The 13,717-nt window shown below is 38.7% G+C and overlaps 1 protein-coding gene across 1 annotated transcript in view; it reads right to left on the bottom strand.

The window, feature by feature from the left end:
- LOC146464096 (uncharacterized) overlaps positions 1-13,717 on the bottom strand; it is a 42,750-nt gene continuing 29,033 nt past the window's right edge. The window contains exons 14-24 of the mRNA XM_085130170.1: positions 12,555-12,878; positions 11,816-12,103; positions 11,245-11,532; positions 10,041-10,364; positions 9,302-9,589; positions 8,731-9,018; positions 7,527-7,850; positions 6,788-7,075; positions 6,217-6,504; positions 698-1,021; positions 1-457 (exon numbers count right to left, since the gene is read on the bottom strand). Coding sequence (XP_084986296.1) covers positions 165-457; positions 698-1,021; positions 6,217-6,504; positions 6,788-7,075; positions 7,527-7,850; positions 8,731-9,018; positions 9,302-9,589; positions 10,041-10,364; positions 11,245-11,532; positions 11,816-12,103; positions 12,555-12,878 — 3,317 coding nt within the window. The 3' untranslated portion in view covers positions 1-164. The remainder of the gene's footprint in view (positions 458-697; positions 1,022-6,216; positions 6,505-6,787; positions 7,076-7,526; positions 7,851-8,730; positions 9,019-9,301; positions 9,590-10,040; positions 10,365-11,244; positions 11,533-11,815; positions 12,104-12,554; positions 12,879-13,717) is intronic.

Below are 13,717 nucleotides of genomic sequence, written 5' to 3'. Positions count from 1 at the left end.
TCCAAGAAGTGGATTTTATTCAATGATCCCCAAAACTTAAGCAAACAAGATTGCCTAATCCTTAAAGTGTTACAGGCAAAAATTTTCCTGGCCCTTATTTACTAAATAGAAAGAACTGTACTCGCTTTAATCACCCACGAACTACCAGTTACAAGCAATAACGGCTAGCATTTAATAAAGTAAACTTGATTGGCCCATGGTCCACCTTCTCCATCAGAGGCGCAGGCCGTCGATTTTCCATACTTGTCAAAAGTCTGTGGTGCTGTATCGCTGGATGCACACCACCCACCATTCTGAACTGCAAAAAAGGCGTATCCCTTTCTCATTGCTGCCACGGCGCACTTTGCAATGGGATTCTTCCGAGAGCCATACGATCCATCCAGAATGGAATCTGTTCCTTCTAAGGTCTGGATTGCTCGATTGGACGTATCTTTGTAGCAGCCAATAGGTTTATACACTGTTAAAAATGACACATAACGCATCAGACTAAATACTTCAAGAATTTTATACTCAACAAGGGTCACTTCGTTCGCAAGGAAAAAATTGAACCCACCAGAACGAAACAAGATACTGTTTATTTGCTTTTTAAAGGTGTATAATTATCAAAAGCCTTCTCAACCAGTCAACGAGCTCGAAAATGACACAGAAAACCACGAACAAGCCTTGGGGTCACGAGGTAATGAAAGCTGTCGTTTACCTTTGATGACATAAACCTGATTGGCCCATCCTCCACCCTCACCGTCACCCTTACAAGCTGTAGATTTTCCATATTTATCAAAGGTTTGTGCTGCTGTAGCGCTGGCTGCACACCACCCGCCATTCTGCACTGCGAAAATGTTGTGGCCCTTTCTCATTGCTGCCACTGCGCACTTTGCAATGGGGTGTTTCCGAGAGACATACGATCCATCCAAAATAGGATCCGTTCCTTCCAAGGTCTTGATTGCTCGATTGGACGTGTCTTTATAACAGCCAATAGTTTCAAAGCCTGGCAAAACAGGCACAGTTGGTGCAAGCTTTTGACCTACCGATGAGAAAAAAGCGTTAAGTATATTTGGAAGTTCAGCAGAGTTAAGTATGTTTTAACTCATTACAATCTGACCATTAGGTTTACACCTTCTTTTCTTTGGGCATATAAGCTGATTAATCCTGATCCAGGTTTTGTCGCATGTAAGTGTCCTTCAGCTAATGTTCTTTACTACTAATAGATCTTATGCTATCCCCTTCTTTATCTCTGCTAACATCTTACCTCTCAAAATGCTCAGTCTATCTTGAAACGGTTTGTTCTCTTATGCATGACATTTCTACAAATTCTGCGCCTCGGAATATTTATCGCCTCTTTACTTAATCAAGAGATGTCCATATGTTAAATGCTAGATTTTCTGCTGCTGGTAATTTCTATGTTAATAAATCAAGATTGAGTGTTCGACTAAATTCTTTTACGGTCCTTGAAGCTAAGGTGTGGAATTGCTTGAAGCCTAATCTGTGTAAGTTTAGGAAGAAACATTTTAAGTACAAAATTCATCAATTTCTACTTGCGGTGTTTGATGATGAGGATGATTATGCTAATGTCTCGTCTTTAATCTTTAAAATCACTAACTTTTGTTAATTAAATTTAATATTCTCTTTTCTTCTTGTTCTTGTTTTCCTTAAGGTTACCATGTACCTTCAGGGGTGGCTTCAGTTAAACGGATATAGCGCCTCTCAGTTACATCACAGATACCCAAAACTCTGTATCAGATCTGAAAGCTTATAGAACTGGGTATTCAAATATTTCATTGCTTTTCCAAGAAAATAAATTCCCAGGTTTTCCGTAAAGTCAAAACTTCACTCATGAAAATTATCGATATATGAATATAACCTATTTTACATTTCAACCAAAGCAGTATTCAAATTACCAACCAACAGAGACAACACTTTCACATTTTAACAAAAGAGCAGTGCTGAGGAATGTCGCTTTTATCACTTGCTTTCAAAACAGAAAAGAATGTTATTACAATAGCTTCTCTTAACGTGCGGGGCCTTGGGAATGATACAAAAAGAAGAGAAACCTTCAACTGGTTGCGTTCCAAACAGTTTTCCATCTATTTGCTACAAGAAATCCACTGTTCTGAAAAAACAAAAGATCTATGGGCCACAGAATGGGGCTACAAATGCCTTTTTAGCACCACGTCAAGTACTAAAGTAGGTATAGGCATCCTATTCAACAACAATTTCGAACTTCAAATCATGAAAAATTATATTGATCCCGCAGGACGTTATATAATATGCGATTTAATGGCAAATGGAAAACTCGTAACCCTGGTAAATGTTTACGCCCCAAATGAAGATGATCCAGATTTCTTTAAAACTGTTGCTGAACACATTGAAGACTTTCAAAAGAACGAAGTTGTAATTGGAGGTGATTTTAATCTTGTTTTAAACGTAGAGGAAGATAAGAAAGGTGGCCTCCCCAGAACGCATAACAAGGCAAGAAAAATCGTGTGCGAGATTGCCGAACAATTTGATCTTGGCGGCAGCCTTATCTTTAAGGGCAATTTAAACAAGACTGATACCCTCAAGACTTTTCCAGTAAAGAACAACTTCACGACAGAACTGTTAGAAATTTGGTCTGAGGTCAATTTTGAAGGTCTTATAAAAACAAAACAACAGTTTCTTGAACAGCCTTTATGGCATAACTCGCTAATAAGAATTGATAACAAGCCAATTTATGAGAAAGAACTCTTTTTGCGAGGAATTTTAAAAGTCAAAGATTTAATGAAAGAACCTTGCAAGTTTCTTTGTTTCAAAGATTTTATTGAATTATATAAAATACAAATAAACCCCTTGAAATTTTGTGGACTTATATCTGCCCTTAAATGTCTTTATAATAAAAATTTCCCAAATGAATCCAGTACAGATGTTTCGGTTAAACCGGATTCTTTCCTTAACTCATTTCTTGAAAGCTCCAAAGGTAATAGAATAGTTTACAAGAAACTTGTCTCTCTTAAAAGCTATGCACCAGAGAAAAGCCAATTAAAATGGAACACCATCGTTTCCCAGGAAGGTTGTAAGGCTGATTGGAAAGCAGCTTACACCTTGGCATCCAAGGGCACTAAAAGTTCGACCCTCATTAACTTTCAATACAGACTCTTGCACAGAATTCTTCCTACTAACTTTTTTCTAACAAAAATTGGTATCAAACAAGACCCACAATGCTCTTTTTGCAGTAAAGCTCCGGAAAATATTATTCATCTTTTCTGGTATTGTCCAAAAGTTAGTTTTTTCTGGAGGGTTCTGACTGTTAAACTTCTTGAATGTGAACTTATACCTCACGACTATTTGAAGGACATCGCAATCTTTTTGGGACTAAAGCCGGACACAACAAAGTTTGCTCTTCAATTGAATTTCTGTTTTCTAATTGCCAGACATTACATATGGCGCTGCAAAACCAGTAACAAGGTCCCTCAACTAAATATGTTTTTGGCGGTCCTCAAGTCCCAATTTAAAATTGAATCCTACAAACAAGCTCCTACTTCGAAGAAGTGGGATCCTTTAATGCCCCTCTTCAATAATTATTGTTAGTTTCTATGACAAGCCTTTAACAAATTAGTATGCTTTTCCCAATTGGCCTCCTTGCTTTTGAGAAGCTATTGTTTTTACAGCATTCATTAATTTTCTTCTAATTTTCGTTCTTGGCACTGCTCACTACTGTGTTTTTGATTTTCCAATTTACTAAAAGAGAAGTGTTTACTGCTAAAATCTGTCATCACCATTCTTTTACTATCACGACTATTGTTATTGTTATTAGTATAATTGTTTTTATTATACTGTATTATTATTACTATTATCATATTTATTTTTTTGTTATTTTTATTTTTTTTTGTGCTTCCAGCTATAATTAGAGTATTGTAAAAGATTATGTAATGTTGTACGGCTTGTTGATTTGTCAATAAAGTTTATTAAAAAAAAAAAAAAGTCGGAACTTGAAGGTCCAGGTCATCGTTGAAGAGTCCCAACTCAATGCGATTTTTATATTTTGGAAGTTTGTTTTTTTTTTCCAGGTCAGGATCCCAAAAGCTTAAAAAACGTGTCGGGGTTTTCTTTAATTCGATTTCGTTCAAAAGTTACAAAACATTTTAAAAACTGCGAGAAAACTCCATGCGGAGTGAACGCACGGAAATGGCTTTCAAGGAACGAATTTTTAGAATTGTCGAATTCCCCGACACGTTTTTTATTGGTTATATATTTTTTTAGTATCTGGCCAAATTTTACTGAAATCGGCCAAATCGTTGTTGAGTTGTAACTCTTGAAAGTGTCCCCTGCAAGCGAAAATTAAAATTTGAGAAAACAGCGCTTGAAAAAAAAATTCTCGCTACACAAACAAGTACTGCCCCTTAACGCCTTTATGGAAAATTAGCCAATCATTTTGCAAGCTAATTTTTCTTCCGGTCACCTCCTGTGAAAATTCTCTCGCAGTTTGCACGTACTCGCGTTCCAGAGTAATCAACTCCTTCACCATTTTGTTGGATATCTGCGGTGTTCGTTGTACGCGCATGTCGATTTTGTAATCTGCAATGATCATGGGAAAAACAAAATGGGGACTGAAGCCGACCTCGTCAAGAAAAGCTGCTGGGCCGAAGCAGAAGCGGCTGAGGAGGATAAAATTATCAGCGCTACGGAATTATCGGGGAACCACCGTAACCGCATGTATTGTCTCAGTCAAAACGAAAATTCTTGCTACTCTTCAGTCGAAAAGCCGTCGAATACATCTATTCGAGCGAAATATTGTTGAGAATAGCGAAGTTTCGAAATTGCTTATCGAAAGTTGGGGTGAAAATTCGCTCTTGAATGGACGTCCCAAATTGTTAATGCTGCAAATAGGAAACAAGTATCCGTTTGACGCTTGAAAGAAAACGTTTAAACGGAACCGTTTAAAAGAGCTGACTCCGTTTAACGCTTTGGAAATTGCCGTAGTACAGTAAGTCTTTGTGAAAACGCTACAAGCAAAAGCGGCGGCTTTCCCTTTACGTCCTTTACTAGTTATCTTATCGCGACGGACGACGTGAGAAAAGATCAAGACATAGGACACGATTCTTAGCGTTATTTTTGAATTGCTTTTTTGTTTTGTTTCCCCTTGCCGAGACTTGTAAGTTTTACGCACCCGAACACAAGCGATCTGATGAAGCGCGATTCACGGACTTGCGAATTGAAACATTATCAAGCGCGTCTCCAAATGTTCGCTTCGCTGGACGATTTTAAGACCTTTACCTACTTTAAAGTGTAGTTTAAAGCTTTTGTCTTCTTTTATGTCCGTGTCGTACTCGAAAAAACGCAAGTTCTTCCACTAAATACAGGATATTCGAAGTGCGAGAACGTGATGGATTCAAGACCGTTCGCGCAAATATCGCAACGGGTGGTTACACCGGCAGCATATGCTGTCAATCAAAGTGAAATTTAACTTCCAGTGGAAATCGCTTACGTCCCAATTTCTCTGCAAATACTCACTCTTTTTCAAAAATTCCTTTTTTGTTTGTAAGAACTTAATGGGAAGTTTATTTTTATCTAAAAAAATAAAAATCCAAACTTTTCTCTCTGAAGGTACACGGTAACTTCAAATATTATATTTGCGTGTACATGTGTATGTATCATTATGTTTATTCTATATTAGCGATGTATTTAATTTTAACTTATCTAGTTGCTTGTTAAAAGAACGAATACGTGTACTTATCTACTTGCTTATATCTATATTTACTTATTTTTCAAATTTTATTCATTTTTGTAATAACTATTAAGTTACACAGCCCGCCTCGATTAGCTCTGCTACATGTGGGCTGTTTATTCCTGTAAAAGTTATGAATTCCTGTGAAAGTTATAAATATATTAAATAAAGTTGTTGTTGTTTGTAAAACTACGTTCATCGTTAGATGCTATAGTTCATGCATATTACAACTTAATAAGACAAAGGAACTACAGCAAGGGCTAAAAAAAAAAAAACGGGAATCAGTTTGTGAAGGTGTTGAATCGTCCAAATGTACACCAAACTCACAGACATTTTATTTGCAACAGGTGCTTCTTAGAACTAAAATTGGTTTGAAAATGTTAGAAAATACCCATCACGTATGATGTCGCTTAAACGAAAAATCACTCCATCGACGGAGGTTCATTGTGGTCACTTTCGGAGGAAAAAATAAATACTTGTCAAATGGAGCACGTTAAGTCATTTATCTGCTTGTCTACCTTTGATGACGTACACTTGATTGGCCCATCCTCCCCCTTCACCATCCAACGCGCAGGCCGTCGATTTTCCATATTTGTCAAAGGTCACTGCTGCTGTACTACTGGATGCACACCACCCACCATCCTGAACTGCAAACATGGTGTATCCCCTTTTCATTGCTGCCACAGCGCACTTTGCAATGGCATCCTTCCGAGAGCGATACAAACCATCCAAAATAGGATCTGTTCCTTCCAAGGTTTTGATTGCTCGATTGGATGTGTCTTTGTAGCAGCCAACGGTTTTGTACCCTGACAAAAGCGTCACGGGAAGCATTACACTTTCTAGCTAGTTCATGCATGAGGTTAATATGACTGGCTTTATTGTCAAGGCGAAAATATTCTAGAGCAAAAACACTTGCGTTAAGGGTTAAGAGTATTTTCTTCTTAGGTTTTCTCTCCTACAGGTTCTCAATGGTTCTGTTCACCAAATTTCAGTGTTACAGAACTAGCGACAAAATCTCGGGGATGTTTTTCTCAAGTTCGAAGCACAGATATATGAAACTAAAAGCCACTATTGAAAGCTGTCGTTTACCTTTGATTACATAAACCTGATTGGCCCATCCTCCACCCTCACCGTCACCCTTACAAGCTGTAGATTTTCCATATTTATCAAAGGTTTGTGCTGCTGTAGCACTGGCTGCACACCACCCGCCATCCTGCACTGCAAAAATGTTGTAGCCCTTTCTCATTGCTGCCACTGCGCACTTTGCAATGGGGTGTTTCCGAGAGACATACGATCCATCTAAAATGGCATCCGTTCCTTCCATAGTCTTGATTGCTCGACTGGACCTATCCTTATAGCAACCAATAGTTTTATAGCCTGACAGAAAACGCCAGATGAAGCATTAGAACTTATACGTCACGAATCTTAGAATAAAACAAGGGTCACTTCATTGTCACGGAATAAAATTAGATCACAGAATTATAAAAAGGATTAAATGACACGATTATTTGGTTTTCAAGGTGTTTTTCATTCTTAAGATGTCCTCTTCACCTGGCCTGTCAATGCAGGGAATCACAAATGTGACAAGAAAGGCGCAGAACGTACAACAGATGTACCTTAAAGTAGACAAAAAATAACGATGCTCTTTCCCAGATGTATAGGTTACTCGAGGAAATACTAGAGAGTTCTCATTTACTATAACAGCAAAAATTCTTCTTCGTTTAGTTCTTTGAATAAAGAGCAATGATCGAGGATGAAACACGTCTTCAAAATGTTAAGAGCCTTAATTTATTGGTAAATGCAGCGAGTCGTATGAGTGGCTATTTACCTTTGATGACATAAACCTGATTGGCCCATCCTCCACCCTCACCGTCACCCTTACAAGCTGTAGATTTTCCATATTTATCAAAGGTTTGCGGTGCTGTAGCACTGGCTGCACACCACCCGCCATTCTGCACTGCAAAAATGTTGTAGCCCTTTCTCATTGCTGCCACTGCGCACTTTGCAATGGGGTGTTTCCGAGAGACATACGATCCATCCAAAATAGGATCCGTTCCTTCCAAGCTCTTGATTGCCCTATTGGACCTGTCTTTATAGCAGCCAATAGTCTCAAAGCCTGGCAAAACAGGCACAGATGGCGCAAGCTTTTGACCTACCGATGAGAAAGAAACCGTTTAGTATATTTGGAAGTTCAGCAGAGTTATGTATTAACTCATTACAATCTGATCGACCTTTTAAGTGCAACAATAGGTTTACACCTTCTTCTGGTTCGCCATATAAGCTGATTAATCCCGATCCAGGTTTTTCGCATGTTAGTGCCCTTCGGCTAATGTTCTTTACTAGTAATAGATCTCATGCTATCCCCTACGTTTTCTCTGCTAACATCTTACCTCTTGAAATGCTTTATTTTGAAACGGTTTGTTGTCTTATGCATGACATTTCTACTAATTCTGCGCCTCGAAATATTTATCACCTCTTTACTTAATCAAGAGATGTCCATATGTTTAATACTAGATTTTCTGATGCTGGTAATTGCTATGTTAATAAATCAAGATTGAGTGTTCGACTTAATTCTTTTTCATCCCTTAAAGCTAAGGTGTGGAATTGCTTGAAGCTTGATCATTTAATAAACGCCTACGGCGTTTATTAGATCATTTACGGTAGTTATAAATATATTAAATAAAGTTGTCGTTGTTTGTAAAACCACGTTTATCTTTAGACGCTATAGTTCATGCATATTACAACTTAACAAGACAAAGGAATTACAGCAAGGGCTAAAAAAAAGAAAACGGGAATCAGTTTGTGAAGGTGTTGAATCGTCCAAATGTACACCAAACTCACAGACATTTTATTTGCAACAGGTGCGTCTTAGAACTAGAATTGTTTTGAAAATGTTAGAAAATACCCATCACGTATGATGTCGCTTAAACAAAGAAACATTCCATCGACGGAAGTTCATTGTGGTCACTTTCAGAGGAATAAATAAGTAGTTGTCAAATGGAGCACGTTAAGTCATTTATCTGCTTGTCTACCTTTGATGACGTACACTTGATTGGCCCATCCTCCCCCTTCACCATCCGACGCGCAGAACCTCGATTTTCCATATTTGTCAAAGGTCACTGCTGCTGTACTACTGGATGCACACCACCCACCATCCTGAACTGCAAACATGGTGTATCCCCTTTTCATTGCTGCCACAGCGCACTTTGCAATGGCATCCTTCCGAGAGCGATACAAACCATCCAAAATAGGATCTGTTCCTTCCAAGGTTTTGATTGCTCGATTGGATGTGTCTTTGTAGCAGCCAACGGTTTTGTACCCTGACAAAAGCGTCGCGGGAAGCATTACACTTTCTAGCTAGTTCATGCATGAGGTTAATATGACTGGCTTTATTGTCAAGGCGAAAATATTCTAGAGCAAAAACACTTGCGTTAAGGGTTAAGAGTATTTTCTTCTTAGGTTTTCTCTCCTACAGGTTCTCAATGGTTCTGTTCACCAAATTTCAGTGTTACAGAACTAGCGACAAAATCTCGGGGATGTTTTTCTCAAGTTCGAAGCACAGATATATGAAACTAAAAGCCACTATTGAAAGCTGTCGTTTACCTTTGATTACATAAACCTGATTGGCCCATCCTCCACCCTCACCGTCACCCTTACAAGCTGTAGATTTTCCATATTTATCAAAGGTTTGTGCTGCTGTAGCACTGGCTGCACACCACCCGCCATCCTGCACTGCAAAAATGTTGTAGCCCTTTCTCATTGCTGCCACTGCGCACTTTGCAATGGGGTGTTTCCGAGAGACATACGATCCATCTAAAATGGCATCCGTTCCTTCCATAGTCTTGATTGCTCGACTGGACCTATCCTTATAGCAACCAATAGTTTTATAGCCTGACAGAAAACGCCAGATGAAGCATTAGAACTTATACGTCACGAATCTTAGAATAAAACAAGGGTCACTTCATTGTCACGGAATAAAATTAGATCACAGAATTATAAAAAGGATTAAATGACACGATTATTTGGTTTTCAAGGTGTTTTTCATTCTTAAGATGTCCTCTTCACCTGGCCTGTCAATGCAGGGAATCACAAATGTGACAAGAAAGGCGCAGAACGTACAACAGATGTACCTTAAAGTAGACAAAAAATAACGATGCTCTTTCCCAGATGTATAGGTTACTCGAAGAAATACTAGAGAGTTCTCATTTACTATAACAGCAAAAATTCTTCTTCGTTTAGTTCTTTGAATAAAGAGCAATGATCGAGGATGAAACACGTCTTCAAAATGTTAAGAGCCTTAATTTATTGGTAAATGCAGCGAGTCGTATGAGTGGCTATTTACCTTTGATGACATAAACCTGATTGGCCCATCCTCCACCCTCACCGTCACCCTTACAAGCTGTAGATTTTCCATATTTATCAAAGGTTTGCGGTGCTGTAGCACTGGCTGCACACCACCCGCCATTCTGCACTGCAAAAATGTTGTAGCCCTTTCTCATTGCTGCCACTGCGCACTTTGCAATGGGGTGTTTCCGAGAGACATACGATCCATCCAAAATAGGATCCGTTCCTTCCAAGCTCTTGATTGCCCTATTGGACCTGTCTTTATAGCAGCCAATAGTCTCAAAGCCTGGCAAAACAGGCACAGATGGCGCAAGCTTTTGACCTACCGATGAGAAAGAAACCGTTTAGTATATTTGGAAGTTCAGCAGAGTTATGTATTAACTCATTACAATCTGATCGACCTTTTAAGTGCAACAATAGGTTTACACCTTCTTCTGGTTCGCCATATAAGCTGATTAATCCCGATCCAGGTTTTTCGCATGTTAGTGCCCTTCGGCTAATGTTCTTTACTAGTAATAGATCTCATGCTATCCCCTACGTTTTCTCTGCTAACATCTTACCTCTTGAAATGCTTTATTTTGAAACGGTTTGTTGTCTTATGCATGACATTTCTACTAATTCTGCGCCTCGAAATATTTATCACCTCTTTACTTAATCAAGAGATGTCCATATGTTTAATACTAGATTTTCTGATGCTGGTAATTGCTATGTTAATAAATCAAGATTGAGTGTTCGACTTAATTCTTTTTCATCCCTTAAAGCTAAGGTGTGGAATTGCTTGAAGCTTGATCATTTAATAAACGCCTACGGCGTTTATTAGATCATTTACGGTAGTTATAAATATATTAAATAAAGTTGTCGTTGTTTGTAAAACCACGTTTATCTTTAGACGCTATAGTTCATGCATATTACAACTTAACAAGACAAAGGAATTACAGCAAGGGCTAAAAAAAAGAAAACGGGAATCAGTTTGTGAAGGTGTTGAATCGTCCAAATGTACACCAAACTCACAGACATTTTATTTGCAACAGGTGCGTCTTAGAACTAGAATTGTTTTGAAAATGTTAGAAAATACCCATCACGTATGATGTCGCTTAAACAAAGAAACATTCCATCGACGGAAGTTCATTGTGGTCACTTTCAGAGGAATAAATAAGTAGTTGTCAAATGGAGCACGTTAAGTCATTTATCTGCTTGTCTACCTTTGATGACGTACACTTGATTGGCCCATCCTCCCCCTTCACCATCCGACGCGCAGAACGTCGATTTTCCATATTTGTCAAAGGTCACTGCTGCTGTACTACTGGATGCACACCAGCCACCATCCTGAACTGCAAACATGGTGTATCCCCTTTTCATTGCTGCCACAGCGCACTTTGCAATGGCATCCTTCCGAGAGCGATACAAACCATCCAAAATAGGATCTGTTCCTTCCAAGGTTTTGATTGCTCGATTGGATGTGTCTTTGTAGCAGCCAACGGTTTTGTACCCTGACAAAAGCGTCACGGGAAGCATTACACTTTCTAGCTAGTTCATGCATGAGGTTAATATGACTGGCTTTATTGTCAAAGCGAAAATATTCTAGAGCAAAAACACTTGCGTTAAGGGTTAAGAGTATTTTCTTCTTAGGTTTTCTCTCCTACAGGTTCTCAATGGTTCTGTTCACCAAATTTCAGTGTTACAGAACTAGCGACAAAATCTCGGGGATGTTTTTCTCAAGTTCGAAGCACAGATATATGAAACTAAAAGCCACTATTGAAAGCTGTCGTTTACCTTTGATTACATAAACCTGATTGGCCCATCCTCCACCCTCACCGTCACCCTTACAAGCTGTAGATTTTCCATATTTATCAAAGGTTTGTGCTGCTGTAGCACTGGCTGCACACCACCCGCCATCCTGCACTGCAAAAATGTTGTAGCCCTTTCTCATTGCTGCCACTGCGCACTTTGCAATGGGGTGTTTCCGAGAGACATACGATCCATCTAAAATGGCATCCGTTCCTTCCATAGTCTTGATTGCTCGACTGGACCTATCCTTATAGCAACCAATAGTTTTATAGCCTGACAGAAAACGCCAGATGAAGCATTAGAACTTATACGTCACGAATCTTAGAATAAAACAAGGGTCACTTCATTGTCACGGAATAAAATTAGATCACAGAATTATAAAAAGGATTAAATGACACGATTATTTGGTTTTCAAGGTGTTTTTCATTCTTAAGATGTCCTCTTCACCTGGCCTGTCAATGCAGGGAATCACAAATGTGACAAGAAAGGCGCAGAACGTACAACAGATGTACCTTAAAGTAGACAAAAAATAACGATGCTCTTTCCCAGATGTATAGGTTACTCGAGGAAATACTAGAGAGTTCTCATTTACTATAACAGCAAAAATTCTTCTTCGTTTAGTTCTTTGAATAAAGAGCAATGATCGAGGATGAAACACGTCTTCAAAATGTTAAGAGCCTTAATTTATTGGTAAATGCAGCGAGTCGTATGAGTGGCTATTTACCTTTGATGACATAAACCTGATTGGCCCATCCTCCACCCTCACCGTCACCCTTACAAGCTGTAGATTTTCCATATTTATCAAAGGTTTGCGGTGCTGTAGCACTGGCTGCACACCACCCGCCATTCTGCACTGCAAAAATGTTGTAGCCCTTTCTCATTGCTGCCACTGCGCACTTTGCAATGGGGTGTTTCCGAGAGACATACGATCCATCCAAAATAGGATCCGTTCCTTCCAAGCTCTTGATTGCCCTATTGGACCTGTCTTTATAGCAGCCAATAGTCTCAAAGCCTGGCAAAACAGGCACAGATGGCGCAAGCTTTTGACCTACCGATGAGAAAGAAACCGTTTAGTATATTTGGAAGTTCAGCAGAGTTATGTATTAACTCATTACAATCTGATCGACCTTTTAAGTGCAACAATAGGTTTACACCTTCTTCTGGTTCGCCATATAAGCTGATTAATCCCGATCCAGGTTTTTCGCATGTTAGTGCCCTTCGGCTAATGTTCTTTACTAGTAATAGATCTCATGCTATCCCCTACGTTTTCTCTGCTAACATCTTACCTCTTGAAATGCTTTATTTTGAAACGGTTTGTTGTCTTATGCATGACATTTCTACTAATTCTGCGCCTCGAAATATTTATCACCTCTTTACTTAATCAAGAGATGTCCATATTTTTAATACTAGATTTTCTGATGCTGGTAATTGCTATGTTAATAAATCAAGATTGAGTGTTCGACTTAATTCTTTTTCATCCCTTAAAGCTAAGGTGTGGAATTGCTTGAAGCTTGATCATTTAATAAACGCCTACGGCGTTTATTAGATCATTTACGGTAGTTATAAATATATTAAATAAAGTTGTCGTTGTTTGTAAAACCACGTTTATCTTTAGACGCTATAGTTCATGCATATTACAACTTAACAAGACAAAGGAATTACAGCAAGGGCTAAAAAAAAGAAAACGGGAATCAGTTTGTGAAGGTGTTGAATCGTCCAAATGTACACCAAACTCACAGACATTTTATTTGCAACAGGTGCGTCTTAGAACTAGAATTGTTTTGAAAATGTTAGAAAATACCCATCACGTATGATGTCGCTTAAACAAAGAAACATTCCATCGACGGAAGTTCATTGTGGTCACTTTCAGAGGAATAAATAAGTAGT

This window comes from Pavona decussata, unplaced genomic scaffold (genome assembly GCF_977016875.1).
Source record: "Pavona decussata unplaced genomic scaffold, jaPavDecu1.1 SCAFFOLD_169, whole genome shotgun sequence".
Classification (NCBI taxonomy): Eukaryota; Metazoa; Cnidaria; class Anthozoa; order Scleractinia; family Agariciidae; genus Pavona; species Pavona decussata.
Note: the sequence above shows the minus strand (reverse complement) of the source record. Positions and strands in the feature narration are given on the sequence as shown.